The sequence below is a fragment of the Oryzias melastigma genome, linkage group LG21 (genome assembly GCF_002922805.2).
Source record: "Oryzias melastigma strain HK-1 linkage group LG21, ASM292280v2, whole genome shotgun sequence".
NCBI lineage: Eukaryota > Metazoa > Chordata > Actinopteri > Beloniformes > Adrianichthyidae > Oryzias > Oryzias melastigma.
This window is the reverse complement of record NC_050532.1, coordinates 14,670,602-14,688,333: the sequence shown is the minus strand read 5'-3', so window position 1 is coordinate 14,688,333 and position 17,732 is coordinate 14,670,602. Positions and strand designations below refer to the sequence as shown.

The window sequence follows — 17,732 nt, the reverse complement described above, 5'->3', positions numbered from 1 at the left end:
TAAATCTAAAAGAGAGAATCTAAAAGAGAACATTTTTTGAATGTTTATGTGTCATACAGAGTCCTGGGCGGGGCGTTCATAACCCGGATGTGATTCCCCACGTGCGGTATTCTCTGTTAGATCACTCGTGCAGCGCGTGCGGCAGCTCCCAGCGGTTCCCTCTCAGGTAAGAACCGACTGTCCAAACACACGGGGGTGGCACTCTCTGTGCGCGCGGCACCTCCGTTTTACCTGTCGGGAGTGGAGAACCCGAATAGAATCGAGCTCGTCTGATCATCTGGTTCTGACGTTGCGTCTACGGGCCGGTTCGTCCTGATAATCCCGGTACCGCGGCAGGGACGGGTCAAATACTCAGTTACCCCAATGTAATCCCGTTACTCTGAAGCGGCCGATTGAACCGGCTCGGGAGGCGGCCCGAGCTCTGCAGGTTTGACCTTGTGACGTGCGACCTAAAGCACTCACGTGGGGAACAGGGGGCTGTAAGCGGACTGCGGGGCGTCTGGGGCTTTAGACCCCCCCAGTCTGCTGCCTCTGATTCCCTGTTTTCCGCGTGCAATTCGGTAAAGATCCGTTCTGTGTTGTTCAGGGGACTAAAAGACTGCACTAGTTTGAAAGAAAATGTCATTATGAGAGAAACGGAGAAGCGCGAGACCTCAAATGCAGGTTCCAGTAAGGATCTGCTGCGCATGCTCACCAGCTGCTGGAGGCATTTAGGGCAAAGTTACACAGGCTCTGTTCTTCTGGAAACTAAACTTTGTCTTTTAGTGTTTAAATAAACTTTGCATATTTGAGGAAAATGGAAGATCTGTTTCCTTAGAAATGAAAACAGTGAATGAGAGTCAGTTGTGAGGGTTGTGTCCATCATTTATTCTCCACCAATCAGAAGGTCAGGTTGGACCTGAGTCCATGTCCGTGACTCCGCCCTCTTATCCTCCTCCCATCCGGAAACTGAAGGAATCGTCTGGACGTCAGGCCGGGTTCTGGATGGTTCTGTTCAGGTTAACTGCTGTTAACCGGATGACAGCTGGAGGTTTTCTAGCTTCAACATTTGTGAAATACTACAGAATAAAATGAAGACCAAGTAGAAACAAACTGATGTTCTGGACTACTTTAAATCCCAAAATTTAGATTCTAAAAAGAGTAGTATCAGTTATGATTTCCAGAAACAAATTGATTCACAAGACTCTGAATCGATTCAATTCAGGTTTTTTGTATTCTTTTGATTCTTCAATTAAATCCAATTGTGAGTTTAAAAATTTGTTTAGAAATACATTAATAATCTACTATATGATTTGAATATATTCATATTAATCTGATCCAGTTCACATACTGTAAATGTATCAGTGAAATAATGAGATTGTTAATATCATCCAGTGTTACATGGATTCTCTAAAGGAGAAGTTCTAACTAAAATGTTCAGATCATTAACATTGGAAACATTGTTCTGCTTCTCCTGGAGGACGTTTCAGTTTGGCCACTAGGTGGCGATGGGGCTATTGAAGTACCCCTTGTTCAAGAAGAAGACAGTATAATTAAAAAAAACAACAATGTTTTAGGCCACAAAAAGTTACTTTAAGAAATATTTGTTTGGAAAAATTCATGCCTGTGAGTAAATAAATATGTTAATTTAGTCAGCAATGTATCTTTAGGTTGACCAAGCGTTGGCATTAGCCGTCCTATGGGGAATTCCATTAAACGTTAGCATCAAGCTAGCGGACTTGTTCTCTTGGCTTTATGTGCTAAATCGATTTATATCTTTTGTGAATTGATTGTTGATCTATTAAGCTTAAATCATTTTTTTTCAACCCAGCCCTAGTTAACTGTTGTCTTTGTTTGCGGTGGGTCCATGTTTGTGCTCAGTCTGGATCTTGGATGGATGCTTTATGCTGCATGTCATGAGGGGTTTGTTCACTGTAATTCCACTGGTGTCCACTGGGTGGTACTGCTGCTCGTGTCTCTGTCAGCTCCTCACAGGCTTCCATGCTTCTCTCCACAGAGATGTTTCGTTTAGCGACCGTCATGAGGCAGGTGAGGCCTGTGAGCCGGGCGCTGGCTCCTCATCTCACACGAGCCTACGCCAAGGACGTGAAGTTTGGAGCTGACGCTCGGGCGCTCATGCTGCAGGGGGTAGACCTGCTGGCGGACGCCGTGGCCGTCACCATGGGCCCAAAGGTAACAAACACGCTGACGTGGTTTGAAACAAGACAGCAGTGAAAGTGTTCCAGTTGAATGATCTAAGCATCGTCTTCCTGCTCCAGGGGCGCACCGTCATCATCGAGCAGAGCTGGGGCAGCCCGAAGGTTACCAAGGACGGCGTGACGGTGGCCAAGAGCATCGATCTGAAAGACAAGTACAAGAACATTGGCGCCAAGCTGGTGCAGGATGTGGCCAACAACACCAATGAGGAGGCTGGCGACGGCACCACTACCGCCACAGTGCTGGCCAGAGCCATCGCCAAGGAGGGCTTCGACAACATCAGCAAAGGGGCAAACCCTGTGGAGATCCGCCGCGGCGTCATGATGGCGGTGGAGGCGATCATCAGTGAGCTGCAGAGACTCTCCAAGCCTGTCACGACCCCCGAGGAGATCGCACAGGTCAGCCTCTGGACAGTCCTGCTCCGCCTCCACACAGACACCTCACTCATCACACCTGTTGTTCCAGGTCGCAACCATCTCAGCCAACGGAGACACGGAGATCGGAAACATCATCTCCAATGCCATGAAGAAAGTCGGTCGCAAAGGAGTCATCACAGTGAAGGTGAGTGGAGAACACTCTCCGGCTGTTGCTGTTGGGTTCTGTGTGGTTGTTTTGGTTAATGTGGGAAATGATGGAAGCACGTTCTGCATCCTTCCTGTCTAACCTTTGGTAGGTTCTGCTCCTCGTGTTTTCAACATCCAGAAGGTTTCTGTCCTCACAAGACGAGGTTCAGAGGGTTGATGTTCATTTCTTCTGCCTCAGGATGGGAAAACTCTGCAGGATGAGCTGGAGATCATCGAGGGCATGAAGTTTGACCGCGGTTACATCTCTCCCTACTTTATCAACACTGCCAAAGGTAATGCCGCTCCCCTCAGCCCCACCTGGAAGTAGCTCTGAGCTGGTTGGATGACCTCAGTCTCCCTGCTGCCTCCAGGTCAGAAGTGTGAGTTCCAGGACGCCTACCTCCTGCTGAGCGAGAAGAAGATCTCCAGCGTGCAGAGCATCGTGCCAGCTCTGGAAATCGCCAACCAGCACCGCAAGCCGCTGGTGATCGTGGCTGAGGATGTGGACGGAGAGGCGCTGAGCACGCTGGTCCTAAACAGGTATGCTCGGTCCGGATCAGGTTTGCTCGGTCCGGATCAGGAATGCTTGGTTCTGATTAAGGTTGTTCATGTGATCTGTAGGCTGAAGGTGGGGCTTCAGGTGGTGGCAGTCAAAGCTCCAGGCTTCGGGGACAACAGGAAGAACCAGCTGAAGGACATGGCCGTGGCCACCGGGGGCACTGTAGGTCACCTCTGGGTTGGGGGGTGGAGCAGAAAGCTGGAGCTCCTCTTTACGTCTGTCCTCCCGGCTGCAGGTGTTTGGGGACGAGGCTCTGGGTCTGGCTCTGGAAGACATCCAGGCTCATGACTTTGGGAAGGTGGGGGAGGTTCAGATCACCAAAGATGACACCCTGCTTCTGAGAGGGGGGGGCAGCCCAGCCGACGTGGAGAAGCGGGCAGCGGAGATCGCCGAGCAGCTGGAGAACACCACCAGCGACTACGAGAAGGAGAAGCTGAACGAGAGGCTGGCCAAGCTGTCGGATGGCGTGGCCGTGCTGAAGGTGGGGCTTGGAGCCGGGTCACTTCCTGCTGGGGGGGGTGGAGTTCTGACTTTTTGGCGTCTTCTCAGGTTGGAGGAACATCAGATGTGGAAGTGAACGAGAAGAAGGACAGAGTAACGGACGCTCTCAACGCCACCCGGGCAGCAGTGGAGGAAGGGATTGTCCCTGGGGGGGGCTGTGCCTTGCTGCGCTGCATCCCCTTCTTGGACACCCTCAAACCCGCCAACAACGACCAGAAGATCGGTGAGTGAGGCCCCGCCCCCACTGGACTGCAGCCATGTCTGGATCTAACTGTTTTCTGGTTCAGGTGTGGACATCATCAGGCGAGCCCTCCGGATTCCCGCCATGACCATCGCCAAGAATGCCGGCGTGGAGGGGTCCCTGGTAGTGGAGAAAATTCTGCAGGGGGGCGCAGAGATGGGCTACGATGCCATGCAGGGGGATTACGTCAACATGGTGGAGAAGGGCATCATCGACCCCACTAAGGTACACTTCATCCAAGTCTGTTCCTCTGGCGGGTGGGGGCCGGGGTCACATCACAGAAGCAGACCCAGATCCAGATTCATCTGCTTGATCTGCAATTGTGGAGGATAAAGTTTGAAACCTGCAAATGGGCGGGGCAGCTGTCTACCCGTCTGAGGTACAAAGTGATCACTCAGCTGCTGCATGTCAATCAAAAGGCCCCGCCTCCAGTTCAGAGCAGTTTCCACGAGAAAAACAAAGGGAGGGCTTAAACTTCCCTCCAAACTGCAACAGCAGAAGGTGCAGATTTAAACGGATTCCTGTCCTGTCTGCAGGTGGTGAGGACCGCCCTCATGGACGCTGCGGGGGTGGCGTCTCTGCTGTCCACCGCCGAAGCCGTGGTCACAGAACTCCCCAAGGAAGAGAAGGAGATGCCAGGAGGCATGGGGGGCATGGGAGGAATGGGAGGAATGGGGGGAGGCATGGGTTTCTGAGGCTGCCCCCCTGAATTTGTACAGACTGAATCACAGGTTGGAGCTTCGGAGGAGGGGGGGGGGTCTCTTCCAACAAAATCATCAAAACCTCAGAGGACCGAGAACTGACCCCCCCTGACCCCCACACATAATGGACAAAGACGGGGTTGTCTGAAGGGACGATGAGCGTTTATTTTTGGGGTTGGGGGCTACTGTGTATGTGGGCAGACCCCCCCTTGGTCTTTGTGAAGCGTGGATTTGGGAAGTTGTGATCTATGGAGCATCTTCCAGGAATCCTGAAAGTCCGGGATCATCTTGGAGGGGGATGGGGGGGGTTGTTGTAGTCCGTCTTTATTGATTTAAGTAAAGATTTTTTTACTAAGCATTTCCTGTCGTTTCTAATAATGTTCTTCAGAAACTTGAATGTTTGCTCATCTTCATCACATGAATACTCTTCATCAGTGTTGGTAATAAAGCAGCCAGCAGGTGGCAGTGGTGTTCACTTCATTCTTTCAGCTGCTAAAGCTGGAGCCCTGTGTGGTATCAGGGGGCCGTTTCAAGAAGCAGGTTTTGTAGAGTTCGTGAACCCCAAATTCAGTAAAACTCAGTGTTCGGTTTCAGAAAGAGAGATAACTGTGAAAATATCTGTGAACATAACCTGGTCGGTAGCAGGTTTTCTTCAGGAAACTTAGAGTTCTCTGTGGTCTCCGCCCCTTTTTAAAGTGAAAGATGATCAAATATGAGTTCCTCATTAACATTTAGAGAACATTCACATTAGAGACGTCATGTTTCCACCACTCAGAAACCAAAATGACATGTTCATTCATAGAGGATCACGTAGAGAGGAGGCTGATTAATCCAGAGGAAATGTTATTTACGTCGGTAGAGGATTTGGAGGACACGAGTCGACTGACTGCAGTTTCCCAATTCATTTTTATTTCAGCGATATTATAAATAGTGAGTTTTTCCAGGGACTCGCTATTAAAAAATACAGTTTTCTTTTCCTTATTTTAAACCCTTAACAATAGAAATTATTGAATGTCAAACACTGGGAAAGCGTCTCAAGTCATCTACCGTCCAGCACTTGTGTCAAACATTAGCTCGGTCGTCAGCAACGCTGCTTCCCCCTGCGGAGGTCTGAGTTTGACCCCCGGCTACGGAAAGAGTTTTTACGCTTAAAAAAAAAAAATCTGAGAACATTTTTTAAGTCTTGAGAGTTAAAACTAATTAAATGTTTTTTTTAACATATGCCAGGCAGCTACAGTTTCTTTTTAGCGTGCAGTGATATCCGTGTGTGTGGGGGGGTCCTGGTCATTCATGCGATTACGGAGATTACTGGTTAAATTAGTAACAGATCAAAAACCATTCCTTACCTAACAAGTGACAAAATAACCTTCCTGACATTATTTATTCATTATTAGAAATGATTCAAATAACTGCAGATATTTTCTCTCTGTTCTACCGCTGCAGCTGTGTTGCTTTTCTTGCAGAAAATGTTCTCCTATAGTCACATTTGCTTGCAGGAACTTATCAATTTCCACCGCCGGAAGTACGAAACTCAGCTGTTTGTTCCCGTTGCCATGGTGAATCATTCTGTCTTTGCTCCATTGATCAGGGCTTTTAATGGTCGCGACGCTCACACCTGATTCTGGTTCTGACAACTTCAAGTTGATTGAATCAAACATTTTCAGCTGTTCTGGAACCGAAAACCCTGAGTTTGAGAATTTAGAGTCCAGTGACTCTAAGTTCAGGTTCGAACTCTAAATTTGTTGAACCTGCTTCTTGAAATGGGCCCCAGGTGTTCTATCCTTGTTAGCTTAAGCATTTTCTCCTCGACGTTTTCATGTTGGTCTCTGTTCACGGACGCTTGTTTCATTTTCTGGGGCTGATCATGAAGGTTCAAAGACCAGGTTGGACTCCAGTAGCTGTCACTTACACAGACCAACAAGCAAGTTTATTTATAAAGCACAATTCCTACCCAAAGCAATTCAAAGTGCTGTACAAAAATATATAAAATTACAAAAGGAAATGAAATCTATTGATAAAACACAAGAAAAATCTTAAAAATCAAGATTTAAATTCAGGAATTTAAAATAATTAAAAACAATTGTTCCCATTTTACCTGAAATACTGAAAGGCTGCCACACTGTGTTTAGTTTTAAATGGTAAATGGCGTATACTTGTATAGCGCCTTCTACCCTCCTTCGAGGGCCACAGTCACAGACCCATTCACACATTCATACACTGGTGGTGGCTCCACTGCTGAACACTGGCGCCAACCTCCCACCAGAGGGAATTTGGGGTTCAGTGTCTTGCCCAAGGACACTTCAACACATGGGCAGGGAGGGCAGGAGTCGAACCCGCTCGCTTCTGATCAGGAGTTGACCGCCCTACCACTGCACCACGGCTGCCCATTTTAATTCTTGGTACCTGAAGAAGATCTCTGCAGATTTCGGGATGGGTTATAAGAAATGAGCATATAAGAAAGTACTTGGGTGCTCGGCCATGGAGAGACTTAGAAACTAGCAGAGCTGTTTTAAACTGGATTCTCTGAGCAACAGGAAGCCAGTGCAAAGGCCTCAGAAATGGACTTGTGGTCATATTTCCTAGTTTTTCAGCATTTTGAATAAGTTGTAGTTTGATCCCTCGTTTATAGAGCTCAGTGAGGACGCCATTACAGTAGCCCACCTACTGGACACAAAGGCATGGATTAGTTTTTCCAGGTCAGGTTTGGACTCATTAATTTTGGTGATGTTCTTCAGGTGATAAAAGGCTGATGTAAGTGAAGCGACAACTACAATTTAAGTCGGAATCTAATAATTCCTAGGTTTCTAACCTGATTCTTTGATTTTAAAGAGAGGGATTCCAGATGGCTGAAGACACATGGCCTTTGATTTTGTGGACCAAAGACAATTATCATCCAGACTCAACAAAGATGGAGGTTTGTTTGGAGGAGAGACGCTCTCCATCACTGGCTCCTGAATGCTTCATCAGCCAAAGAACCACAGCTCACTTCATAGAAAAAAATACTTTATACATCATGCAGTCAGTACATGTTAACGCAGACATCTACATCGCAGACTCACACACACACAGCGGCTGCTCTCAGCCTCTCAGCCTCTGGACTTCACGCTGCCACAGAGATACAAAACAATGCAGAAAATCTCAGAAACTAATGCTGGGGGACAGAAACAAACACTCAATAAATACAGACTGTGAAACTACAGATCCACACACTGCCAGGAGGCCTGGAGGCACTTTGGAGGTTTGGGCTCAGAAGAAGGTCCTCATCAACCAGAACTCCTGGTGTCAGAAAGGCTGGTTCTGGTTCAGACTGGGTTTGTGGTTCTGGCTGCTTATTATGACTTGGCTCAGGATCGTCCCAACAGACACACAAACATCTGTGCTGCAAAAACAGGAAGTTCCACATTCATGGCCCGCCCACACCCAGAAAAACATGGGGGGTGGCTGAGAAGCTGCCATGGCCTTCAGTCTGATGGGATGTTTGTCAGGGTTGTCATGGTTTCCTGTTTGCAAGAGTTCATTTTTGTTGGGGTTTTGTTGGAGGGCTGGGGGGGCAGAGGGATGGTTCTGCAATTCTAATGACATTAAAAATACCCTCGTTTCCCACAATGCACTGCAACATCTCTGAAGAACCGATTGTCCCCTGAAGTTTGTCTGAACTACGACAGCGTTTGGAACCCTCCAGTCAGAGGAGCTGGAAGCAGAAGATACTTCTGCTTCACTGAGGATGATGGACAAACATCTGCTGCTTCCAGCTGCACACATTGATCTGTGGGGGGCCATATTTCCAGCTGCCAGGGGCTTTAACCCCGGCTGGGAGGAAGGCACTGCTGATTGGGGAGGGGTCCTCCAGCTCTTTGGTGCAGTGTTTGAGGGTTTGGCGGATGGTTGCTACGTGTGGTGGACCTCATGGAACATAAGTTCTCGCGGGATGGGTGTCTCAGCGCCGTGGATCTTGGAGGCGCGGCGCTCAAATGCAGAGACCATCTGCTTCACCACTTCATCGAAGAAAACATGCGCCAGCTGGGAATGGAGAAGCGAACGGAACTCGAAGGAGATCTACGGGACAGAGTTCACACTGTGAGCATGAATACAGCCCAGCACACAAGACTAGAGGCAGTGGGGGCTGATGTACTCACCGAAAAATCCACAGTGCAGGTTCTGGGGTAACCAGGAAGGCCCGGGCTGAAGCGCCAAACCGTCTCCAAGTGGTTGAAGAGCTTCCCTTCTGAACAGGAAGCCTGAGCAGAAACACACAAACATCATCAGCATCGTGAGCCGTGTATCGTATCGTGAGTTACCCTGACGTTCCCAGCCCTAAAGCTGACACAACATTGCACACAAACGTCTCCTTGTAACTTTTCATAAAGATTGCTCAAATCAATCAAGTTGAAATGTGGTCCTGACGTGTTCTTTGATCCATGTCACAGATGGTCTTCAGCGCAGAGCTTGATACAGTGAAAGCAGCATGAAGTGCAGAACTGTGACTGTAAAGAGACCACCGGCTCTCCTGCTGAAGACACATGCGGTCCTCGAGGACTTCCTGTCCAGTTGGAGGACTGCACCAACAGCACGGTGGGGGGGCTGCTTCTGCATTCCCAACCCCCTACTTCTATTGTTACTCTCTTTTCAGCGATAAAGCAGCCCCTCCCTATCCGGCCCCATCTGAGGCCCAGGCCCCCTCCTCCCCCCTCAGGTGTGACACACCTGTAGAACTATGATTAAAGACCCAGCTCTGAGAATGGGGGTGGCAGCCTACCTTCACCAGGTGGGGGCGCACAGTCGTGACGAGGGAGGTGTAATTCTCCACCACAGGGGGGAAGCCCACTGTCAGTTTGGCCTTGCAGAATCCAGAGCGACTGAACACCACCTCAGACTTTTTGCACCAGGGAACAAAGAGGCGGTAGTTTTCCACGCCAGCCACCACCTCATAAATCTCCTGCATGGAATACCTGCAGAGAGTGGAAGAGGGGGGGTCAGGGATATAGCATCAAGACTTTGACTCCACCCACAGAGGAGGGGAACCAAAGGAAAGAGGAGGGACTCATGGGGGGAGACATAACCCCCCCATGATGATATTTAAAACAATGAAGCAAATAAAGCAGTGGAGCTCCTACCCAATGATGCGTCTCTCTGAGTACTCCCTCCTCTTGGAAAAAGAGTCTGCGAGGTTGAAGAAGCTGCGCGTCGGCAGAGCGGCGGCACGACCCGGCATGGCTACACCCAGTAGGGGGGGGGTGCGGGTCATTAGGATCCCACATGACGTCAGGTATCTGATCACAGAACAAACAGCGATGAGTCCACAGAGTCACTGAGAAGAGCTTTTCACTCGAGATTATGAGCTCTGATGCCAGACTCAGGTTCCCTCTGGTCCTGCAAACCCTCACCTGTTCCAGGTGTTGTACCCTGATATGTACCCCTGTCATCGTTGATTTGTTTTCCAACACTCATATTCCAGCCCCGCCGTCAGGTATTTTATTTTATATACAGAGAAAAAGCCTCAACCTCCACAGAAGGTTTTGTGGTGAAACCATAGACACATTATTCTCATCATTATAACAAAACTGACATCACTTTCCATTACTGAAAACACAGTGTAGCCTCCCTTGGCCCCGCCCCTTTTTGCATTTTTCAAATCTGTGCTGACAGTGGAGTCTGCCTCCAACTGCTCTGTTGGGTAACCATTTAAAGTCACGCTGCAACCTTATATTTCCCAGATATCTTTACATCATTACTATGATATTTTTAGCCAAAAAGCCTTTGTTGCTTAGGACATATTTTACACACAGTGGCAGGAACTCATTACAACTACGATTCTGGGTTGTGGGTGGGGCTGTTGACACAGAGCAACCCGCCCCCTCCTGGTCACTGAGAGCTCTGTTTGTGCGCTCACACGCGAGCTTAGACTCGATGCAATACAGCACGAGTGTTGAACGTTCATCCTTTCTTCCACACCTACAGTTCTTCAGAGAACATCTGGATGATCCAGAGGAGGACTGGGAGAAAGTCATGTGATCAGATGAAACTAAGTTAAAACTTTTTGGTATAAACGTCACTCGCCATGTTTGGAGGAGGCAGAAAGCTGAGTTGCTCCAAAGAGCTATACCTACTGGGAAGCATGGGGGTGGAATCGTCATGATTTGGGTCTGATTTTCTGCAAAGGGGACAGGACGACTCATCTGCATTAAGCAAAGAGGGGGTGAAAGAGGGGTGGGGGCCATCCAGTTATAGTCCTGCAGTTGAAGTGATGAATTTGAGGGTTTTGTTAAAACATTTGCCTGAGACTTTTGTATGGAGCTTCAAACTAGAATAATTAGTTGTTTTATTGTGTATCAACATTAGGTTTGTTAGTGGCTCAATTAGTTACATTGAGCCATTTATGTTTTTTAACGAGGTGATCTAATAATAGTAAAATATGTAAATTGAAAGAATGTTCAATAAAGTTACATTATAATAATAAAATAAACCCGTTAAGGTATACAAATCTGAAGTCGTGACGAGACACCACCATCTTATTTTAAGCCAGGAAAAACCCTGCAGCTTCCGTCACAAACTTTTCTCAACTTCATAATGAATGACGCGGATGGATAGATATCAGGTTTATTTAATGTTAAGACCTGAATAAAAGCATCGGTACACGTTTCTGGATTCAAAGAATCTCCCAGCTAAGAGCTGCAGCTGTCCCGCACAGGAGAAAGCCGCTCCGTGATGGACATGATTTTATGGCAAGCCAAAGAGATCAAAAATCACAAGGAAAAGCAGCGCAACAGTGCCACGTTTTACAGATAATAATTATTATTTTGAATATTTAAATGTCCCCATTAGGCAAGCGGGATGAGAACATTTGTATTTTAAGGGGAACTCCAGATAAATTTGGTATTTTCAACACTATTTTTAAACATTCTTTTCTCAGTTTTTGTAGATTTGGTCGCAAGACATGCAAATGTAGTCAGAAACTACATGTTTTAGCATTTTGTTTGTGTTCAAACTTTAAAGATATTTTGTTTTAATAAATAGGCGTCAATGAGGAAAAGTTTTGATGTTGCATATATAAATATTGTGTGTGGGAAGTACTTTATATTCATATTGAATATATGATTTGAAGCGTTTCCAAAAATTAATTTAGTTTTCATATTGTTGTTGTTTTTTTACTTTTTACTGATCCGAAAAATGATCCGAACCGTGACCCTAAAACCGTGACACAATCCGAACCGTGAGTTTTGTGATCCGTTACACCCCTAACCAAAATGAAACTTTTGACCTTTGTCATCCAGGGTTTAATTTCAAGGAATCTTAGTTTTTGACCACATCCTTATTTTCTGCTCCTCTAGACAAAAGTTCTTAAAAAAATAAATTATTATTATACAGTGGGGTTTTCTGCCTTCTTTATTATATCGTTTTTGTTGACACAGAGTTTTGTGATAAACATTACACGATTAAGTGGGTCAATGTACAGAATTTGTTACCGACACATTTTTAGAATTTGAGGGAGTTTAAACCCTGAATTTTGAAACCATAGATTTTCTATGTATGAAGATGGTAGAATCATGTCTAGATGACGGAGACTCCACAGTATGGAAGCATTTGTGTCTCAAAAATAAAAATAAAAGTCAATACTGGAAATGCCATTTCATTTTCAAAATGTACCTGCAATATTTGTCTCTTAAATGAAATTAAAAAGCAATTATCGAAACTGCTTTTTCACTTTCTTCAACACAGCTCATCCTGTGACTTAATTAAAATGATAAAGAAAATGGCATTTGACATTTCAAACTTCTTTAGTAAATTTGTACCAATATTAAATAAGAAATATCAAATTTGAAAATTAAAATGGATTAACAGAAATGCTTGTTCGTGTACCAGATGAAGAAGAAAATGGAAAAGCATTCTGAGGATTTCTTTTTCATTTTATTTAAGAGACAAATATTGCAGGTACAATTTGAAAACAAAAAAGCATTTATTTTTCTTTTTTTAATTAAGTTACAGAATGAGCTGTGTTGAAGATAGGGCTGCCACAAACGTTTATTTCAACTAACTAATCTCCGATTAGTCGACTAATCGGTTCGTGCGGCAACTGGATGTAAAACACTCATCTTAACCATCATTATCTTTAAACTTGAGGTCTTTAAGCTATATTCTAACTAAATAAAGACAATAGTTTATTAATCTTTTAATGAATCTGCAGCTTTTCTCCATTGTTTCTGGCATTAAAACAAGACTTAAATCAAATGAGGTAATCTGAATCAACTACAGAAAAACTTATTGAAAGTCTGCCATTCTTTTTTAAAGCTTTAAACATATATTTAAAAAAACATGTACAAAGTATTTCAAAAGCTATTTGCAGATATAAACACACTCAAAATATTTGCTCACTGAGGTCCATTTATTAAAGTAAAACACTAATAACATCTTTGAACTGAAGATATTCCTATACATATAAAACCTGAGGATGTCCATTGAAACAAAGAAAATAAATGAAAAGGGGGAAATTTATATTTTAAAAAGGGAGAAAAGCAGGAGATGTTAGAATGTACATCAGTACTTTCATCCTCTCACCACCTACATCCACTGCACATGCACAGACCGATACTTCATATTTTCAGTTTGGGGGAGAACCCATAAATCTGTGTTACTTCTTTAATGTTGTGGTTGTTTTGCTGTTTGTTGTTGTTTTGTGACTTTAAGTTACATTTACTTGTAGCTTAATGCAGATAATCTAATGATACACTTGTAAACTTAGCTCTGGACTTTTAGGTGAGCTCCTTCACTTCTGGGACTCATAGTTTTAAATCGTTCCATAACTCTGCTGCAGATCCGTACCGACACACAGCCTCTCTGTCTGCGCGGTGAATGTTTCATAATCCGCTCTTCCAACTTAACGACGTGATCGTGGCGCAGAATATGAATGACGCCTCGGACGAGCGGTTCCTTTCCAGTGTAAACTCATTATCCGCGCCGTCCTCGCGGCGTTTGGTTAGAAGAGAGCAGATTATGAAACGTTCACTATGCAGACAGAAGCGCCGTAGACTCGGATCTACTGCAGATCTTCTGGTTCATCTCCAAACAGCGCAGTAATGACAGCCGCGGCAGAGCTAGCTGTGTTAGCGCTGATGTTAGCTTAGCTAGACGAAGCTCTCTGTTCAGCGTGATCAAACTCACAACATGCTTCATCTTCAGGTGACAAAGATGTGTGACAAAGACAAAGGCAGACCCGGCATTAGAAAGCGCAAACTGTAGTTTTAAGATCAAAACAAAACAAACAAACAAAAAAAAAAACGATTCAACGACCAAATTATTCGTCGATTATTTTAATAGTCGATTAGTCGTATAATTGTGGCAGCCCTAGTTGAAGAAGAAAATAAAGAAGTTGTTCTGAGAATTGCTTTTTTAATTTCATTTAAGAGACAAATAATGCAGGTACATTTTGAAAATGAAATATCATTTCCACTATTGACTTTTATTTTAGAGTCACAAACACTTCCATACCATAGGCCATCATGACAACAACCTACTATTTTAGCACTGACAGAGCTAACAGGTTTAAAAATATTACTCCCACTAGAGTGTTTCTGCTAGATAACATTTATTATTTATTCAACACACATTTTAGCTGACAGTTTTTCATCAAAATGAAAATAGATTTCTCAATTTATAGTTAAAAAGACAAATGCATATCTTAGTAAGAGTAAGATGTATTCCAACAGTATTTTTAAAATAACAACATCAATAACATATTTATTCACTATTCTTTTTACAGTAAAATGGCTGTATTTTACACTAAAGTGTTCTTCATAGTGCACTCTCTGGTGTCCTGAGCTATTCCACAGTGAGAACAGAACGAACTGAACCGTCATTGGACTGTGTACTTCATGTTCTTGAATAACTCAGCGGGATCCACCTCTTCGTCAGCGAAGCTGATCCAGAAATTCCTCTGGAGCCATTTCAGCAGAAGCTCATTCCACTAACTAGTCAAACTCATCTAAAAAGCTGTGTTATGCAGCGACAGCCCCACAAGGAGGGCTTAGTGAGGGGGGACTTTCTGAGTCCATTCATTTCAGACTGAAGAGGTCATGAGCAGATTCCCTTTTTTAAATGCTGCAGTGTGACAAAGGAGGCCTGTCCTAAACAAGCACCGAGCTCTTCTGAAAACACAGAAGCAAACACAGCGGAGGAAGACCCATGCAGGTTTGTGCATTAATGTTCCGCGATTGTTCCCTCAGAGACGATAGAAAGGAGGAAACAAAACGATCTTCAGAAAACCACCGACTGTATCAAAGCACTGGACAGACCGAGTGTGATGTCACCCGTAGTAAACTGTCACTTCTGGCTCCAACGTGATCAAGTCAATTTAGTCGCCATTTTTTGGCGATACAGATGCTATGTTGGAGCCAGACAAATAATAAAGATTATCAAGAGGATGTCAAAAATTGGTGTCAAAGACAGGAAGATTATTCTGACCAATAGAATGACTGAGTAACAACAGTTTATTTCTCTATAGAAGTCTCTGCCAGCAGGTCCTTCCTGTTTGGAATGCCCGGGGGGTGGGGGGGGGTCACTCAGCCCCATTAACAGATACAGTCAATGCACAAAGCAGACTCACAACGCTAAAAGAACAACCACCACAGGCCTCTGAGGCTAGGAGTCCTTGCTGACCCCATGGTAGTTTCCACATGGGATAAGACTAGTTCAGGAGCCAGTTCACTGGAGTTCACTCACCTGATCGGAAACTGCTGCAAGTGTGCAACACAACTGATCAATAGTTATCATTGACACACTGGGGAGTTCCCTTCAACCTGGGGAGGGAACTGGCTTGAAGCAGAACACTTTAGACTAAAGACCTCCTTCCACAATCACAAGTTTTACTGAACCAGTTCCATTAGTGAGAGACTGAAACCCGCATTTCTGACCTGTCTGTGCTGCTGATGCACTGAAGAACTGCCCTCATTTACCCTCCTACCACCAACAGCTAAGGCTGTTGAGAGAAACCCTGCAGCTCACACGCAGCTGAACACCTTTACTTGTGTCTTCACATTCAAAGGAAGTGGTAAGCACACACAGGAGTCAGGCCTCCTGCTCTGTGACAACATTTCTCTCCAGGTCACCCGAGATCCAGATCTGAGATCTAGTTTTCCCTACAGCTGAGTGGAATCAGGAGAGACGCACCTGCAGGTGTGCTCCTAGACAGCAGCAGGAGAGAACACTCATCTACAGCAACTGTGTCAAAATCAAGGCCGTAATTCTATCCGGCCCTCCAGATCATTTTATGTTATTGTTATTAATGACCCGATGTTATCTTGTGCTCATTTCTCACTTGTATAATTTTGACAACATGTATTTTTATGGATGGTAAAATATTGAAAGTTATTTAAGTTAATTTATTCTGGAATAATATTCCTACCTTTTTATTATTCAAAATTATGTTAAAAAGTCACAGTTTTAAAATTAAAAAACATTTGCATTTTGCTAACTCTTTGGACTAATTTGGCATTTACTAAGATGTTTTAGGCTATTTTGGAGTTTAGTTAATATTTCAGCTACATGCTAGCTGTTTTGACTAACCTAAGTTTTTTAATTTTTTTAGGCTAATTTGGCATTTAGCAAATAGTTTAGCTGGCTATCAGCTTCAGAGTTTTCAGCTATCAGCACTAGCATCTTCTGTGGCCAAATTCAGCTTACAGCATTCACACTAGCATTATCACAGGTAATGCTATATATCTAGTTCATAATTAAGTTAGGTTTTAAAGTTTCAAAACGTAGTTTTAGAGTGTTCAATAAATGTTTATCCTGTTCGCCCGCGACTTAAGGTGTGTTTTGGATTTTGTCCCTTTGTGCGATGGAGTTTAACACCCCTGATCTACAGCATCTGTGTGGCCACTGCTGGGCACTGCACAGCTCCTCATCCATGAGAAGAAATTCTTCACACCCTCAGAATTGTGGCATCAGTGAATACATCACCCTCACCTTCTGTATTTATGTAGTTATTTTGCTCACCATGACATTTTAGCAGCCACAGATATGCTGTTATCTTTGACACTATTTTTTGTAAAGCCAATTAACATTTAAAAGCACCGTTCCAGTCACAGTGGGTTCTCTGTTCAGACCGTGTTCAAACCCCGTGAACAGGTTTAGCATGGGACACGGTGGTTTCCGGTGTGGGTGCTCACCCTGACACCTCTATCTGAAGAATGTGGAGGGCGGGCGGGCCCCGGACGGCATTCCGCCCCGGTACGGCCCTGCTCTTAGTTTCGACTTCTGACATGCTTAGCTTCTGGTACTCGAAAAACGGTTTGAGACATCCAGACCGAGCCTCTGACCCAGCTTCCGTGTTTTTAGGAACCAGAAGGGAGACACATTCGTGTGTTACTGAAGTAAGTTCGGTTTTCGTCGGAAAGGCTCCAGCGCGCGAGGCGCCGCCAGCCGCCGCCCTTCAGCTGTGAGGGAGAAAAACTCGTAGGCGGTTCGTTACCGGACGCCGCTCCCGCTCCGTGTCCTCCGGCTGGCCGGTGACGGCAGCTGCCTGATGAACTCTACCACCCTCCGTAGATTGCGGCCTCCTCTCGCCATCTTCCCTCACGTCGCTTTAGTCTGGGGGGCTACAAGTTCATGTCGATGACGTAGCAAGGCCCTGCCCCCCCACCCTCCCCATTGGTCAGCTTGTTTCACAGCAACGCGCTCATTGGTCGGTCTGGTTGCCTTGTATCAAAACGTTGTGTATGCGCACGTACACGCGCGGGGAGTCACGAGATGCCGGCTCGGATTTCACGACTGCGCAGGCCGCAGGCAGGTTCACAGAGCGCGTGCTTTGGCCATGCGTGCACGCTGAATTTGCTTCAAGTCGAAACGTAAAGGGGTTTCCTCTGCTGTCACGTGCCACAAGCCCCCAGGCCGGCGTCACCCCTGAGGCCAATGTGAACGCGCACATCGTAGGACACATGAAAAAACAAGACGAACCGTACAGTTTTCCGTTCCGAAGC

At 45.4% G+C, this 17,732-nt stretch overlaps 2 protein-coding genes across 2 annotated transcripts; one reads left to right on the top strand and one right to left on the bottom strand.

The window, feature by feature from the left end:
- The first annotated feature begins 42 nt into the window (after positions 1-42).
- hspd1 (heat shock 60 protein 1) lies at positions 43-5,226 on the top strand. The gene is made up of 11 exons (XM_024260523.2): positions 43-166; positions 1,997-2,172; positions 2,259-2,594; positions 2,662-2,757; positions 2,959-3,052; positions 3,131-3,299; positions 3,381-3,480; positions 3,554-3,799; positions 3,868-4,042; positions 4,107-4,285; positions 4,597-5,226. The coding sequence occupies exons 2-11, from the start codon at positions 1,999-2,001 to the stop codon at positions 4,753-4,755; spliced, it is 1,728 nt and encodes a 575-aa protein (XP_024116291.1). The 5' UTR covers positions 43-166; positions 1,997-1,998; the 3' UTR covers positions 4,756-5,226.
- Positions 5,227-7,747: 2,521 nt separating this feature from the next.
- coq10b (coenzyme Q10B) lies at positions 7,748-17,375 on the bottom strand. Its single transcript, XM_024260540.1, has 5 exons — positions 17,225-17,375; positions 9,876-10,031; positions 9,518-9,710; positions 8,898-8,999; positions 7,748-8,817 (listed from the first exon to the last, which is right to left on the bottom strand). Exons 1-5 carry the CDS (start codon positions 17,320-17,322, stop codon positions 8,650-8,652), a joined length of 717 nt encoding a protein of 238 aa, XP_024116308.1. The 5' UTR covers positions 17,323-17,375; the 3' UTR covers positions 7,748-8,649.
- Between the last annotated feature and the right edge of the window lie 357 nt (positions 17,376-17,732).

Bases quoted from the DNA above. Each gene is read 5' to 3' on its own strand.
- hspd1 (XM_024260523.2), top strand. From the start codon at position 1,999: ATGTTTCGTTTAGCGACCGTCATGAGGCAGGTGAGGCCTGTGAGCCGG. The intron at 3,053-3,130 runs GTAATGCCGCTC...TGCTGCCTCCAG, and splicing joins CTTTATCAACACTGCCAAAG to GTCAGAAGTGTGAGTTCCAG. The intron at 3,300-3,380 runs GTATGCTCGGTC...TGTGATCTGTAG, and splicing joins AGCACGCTGGTCCTAAACAG to GCTGAAGGTGGGGCTTCAGG.
- coq10b (XM_024260540.1), bottom strand. From the start codon at position 17,322: ATGGCGAGAGGAGGCCGCAATCTACGGAGGGTGGTAGAGTTCATCAGG. The intron at 9,000-9,517 runs GTAGGCTGCCAC...GTTTCTGCTCAG, and splicing joins TGCGCCCCCACCTGGTGAAG to GCTTCCTGTTCAGAAGGGAA. The intron at 8,818-8,897 runs GTGAGTACATCA...TCTGTCCCGTAG, and splicing joins CCTGCACTGTGGATTTTTCG to ATCTCCTTCGAGTTCCGTTC.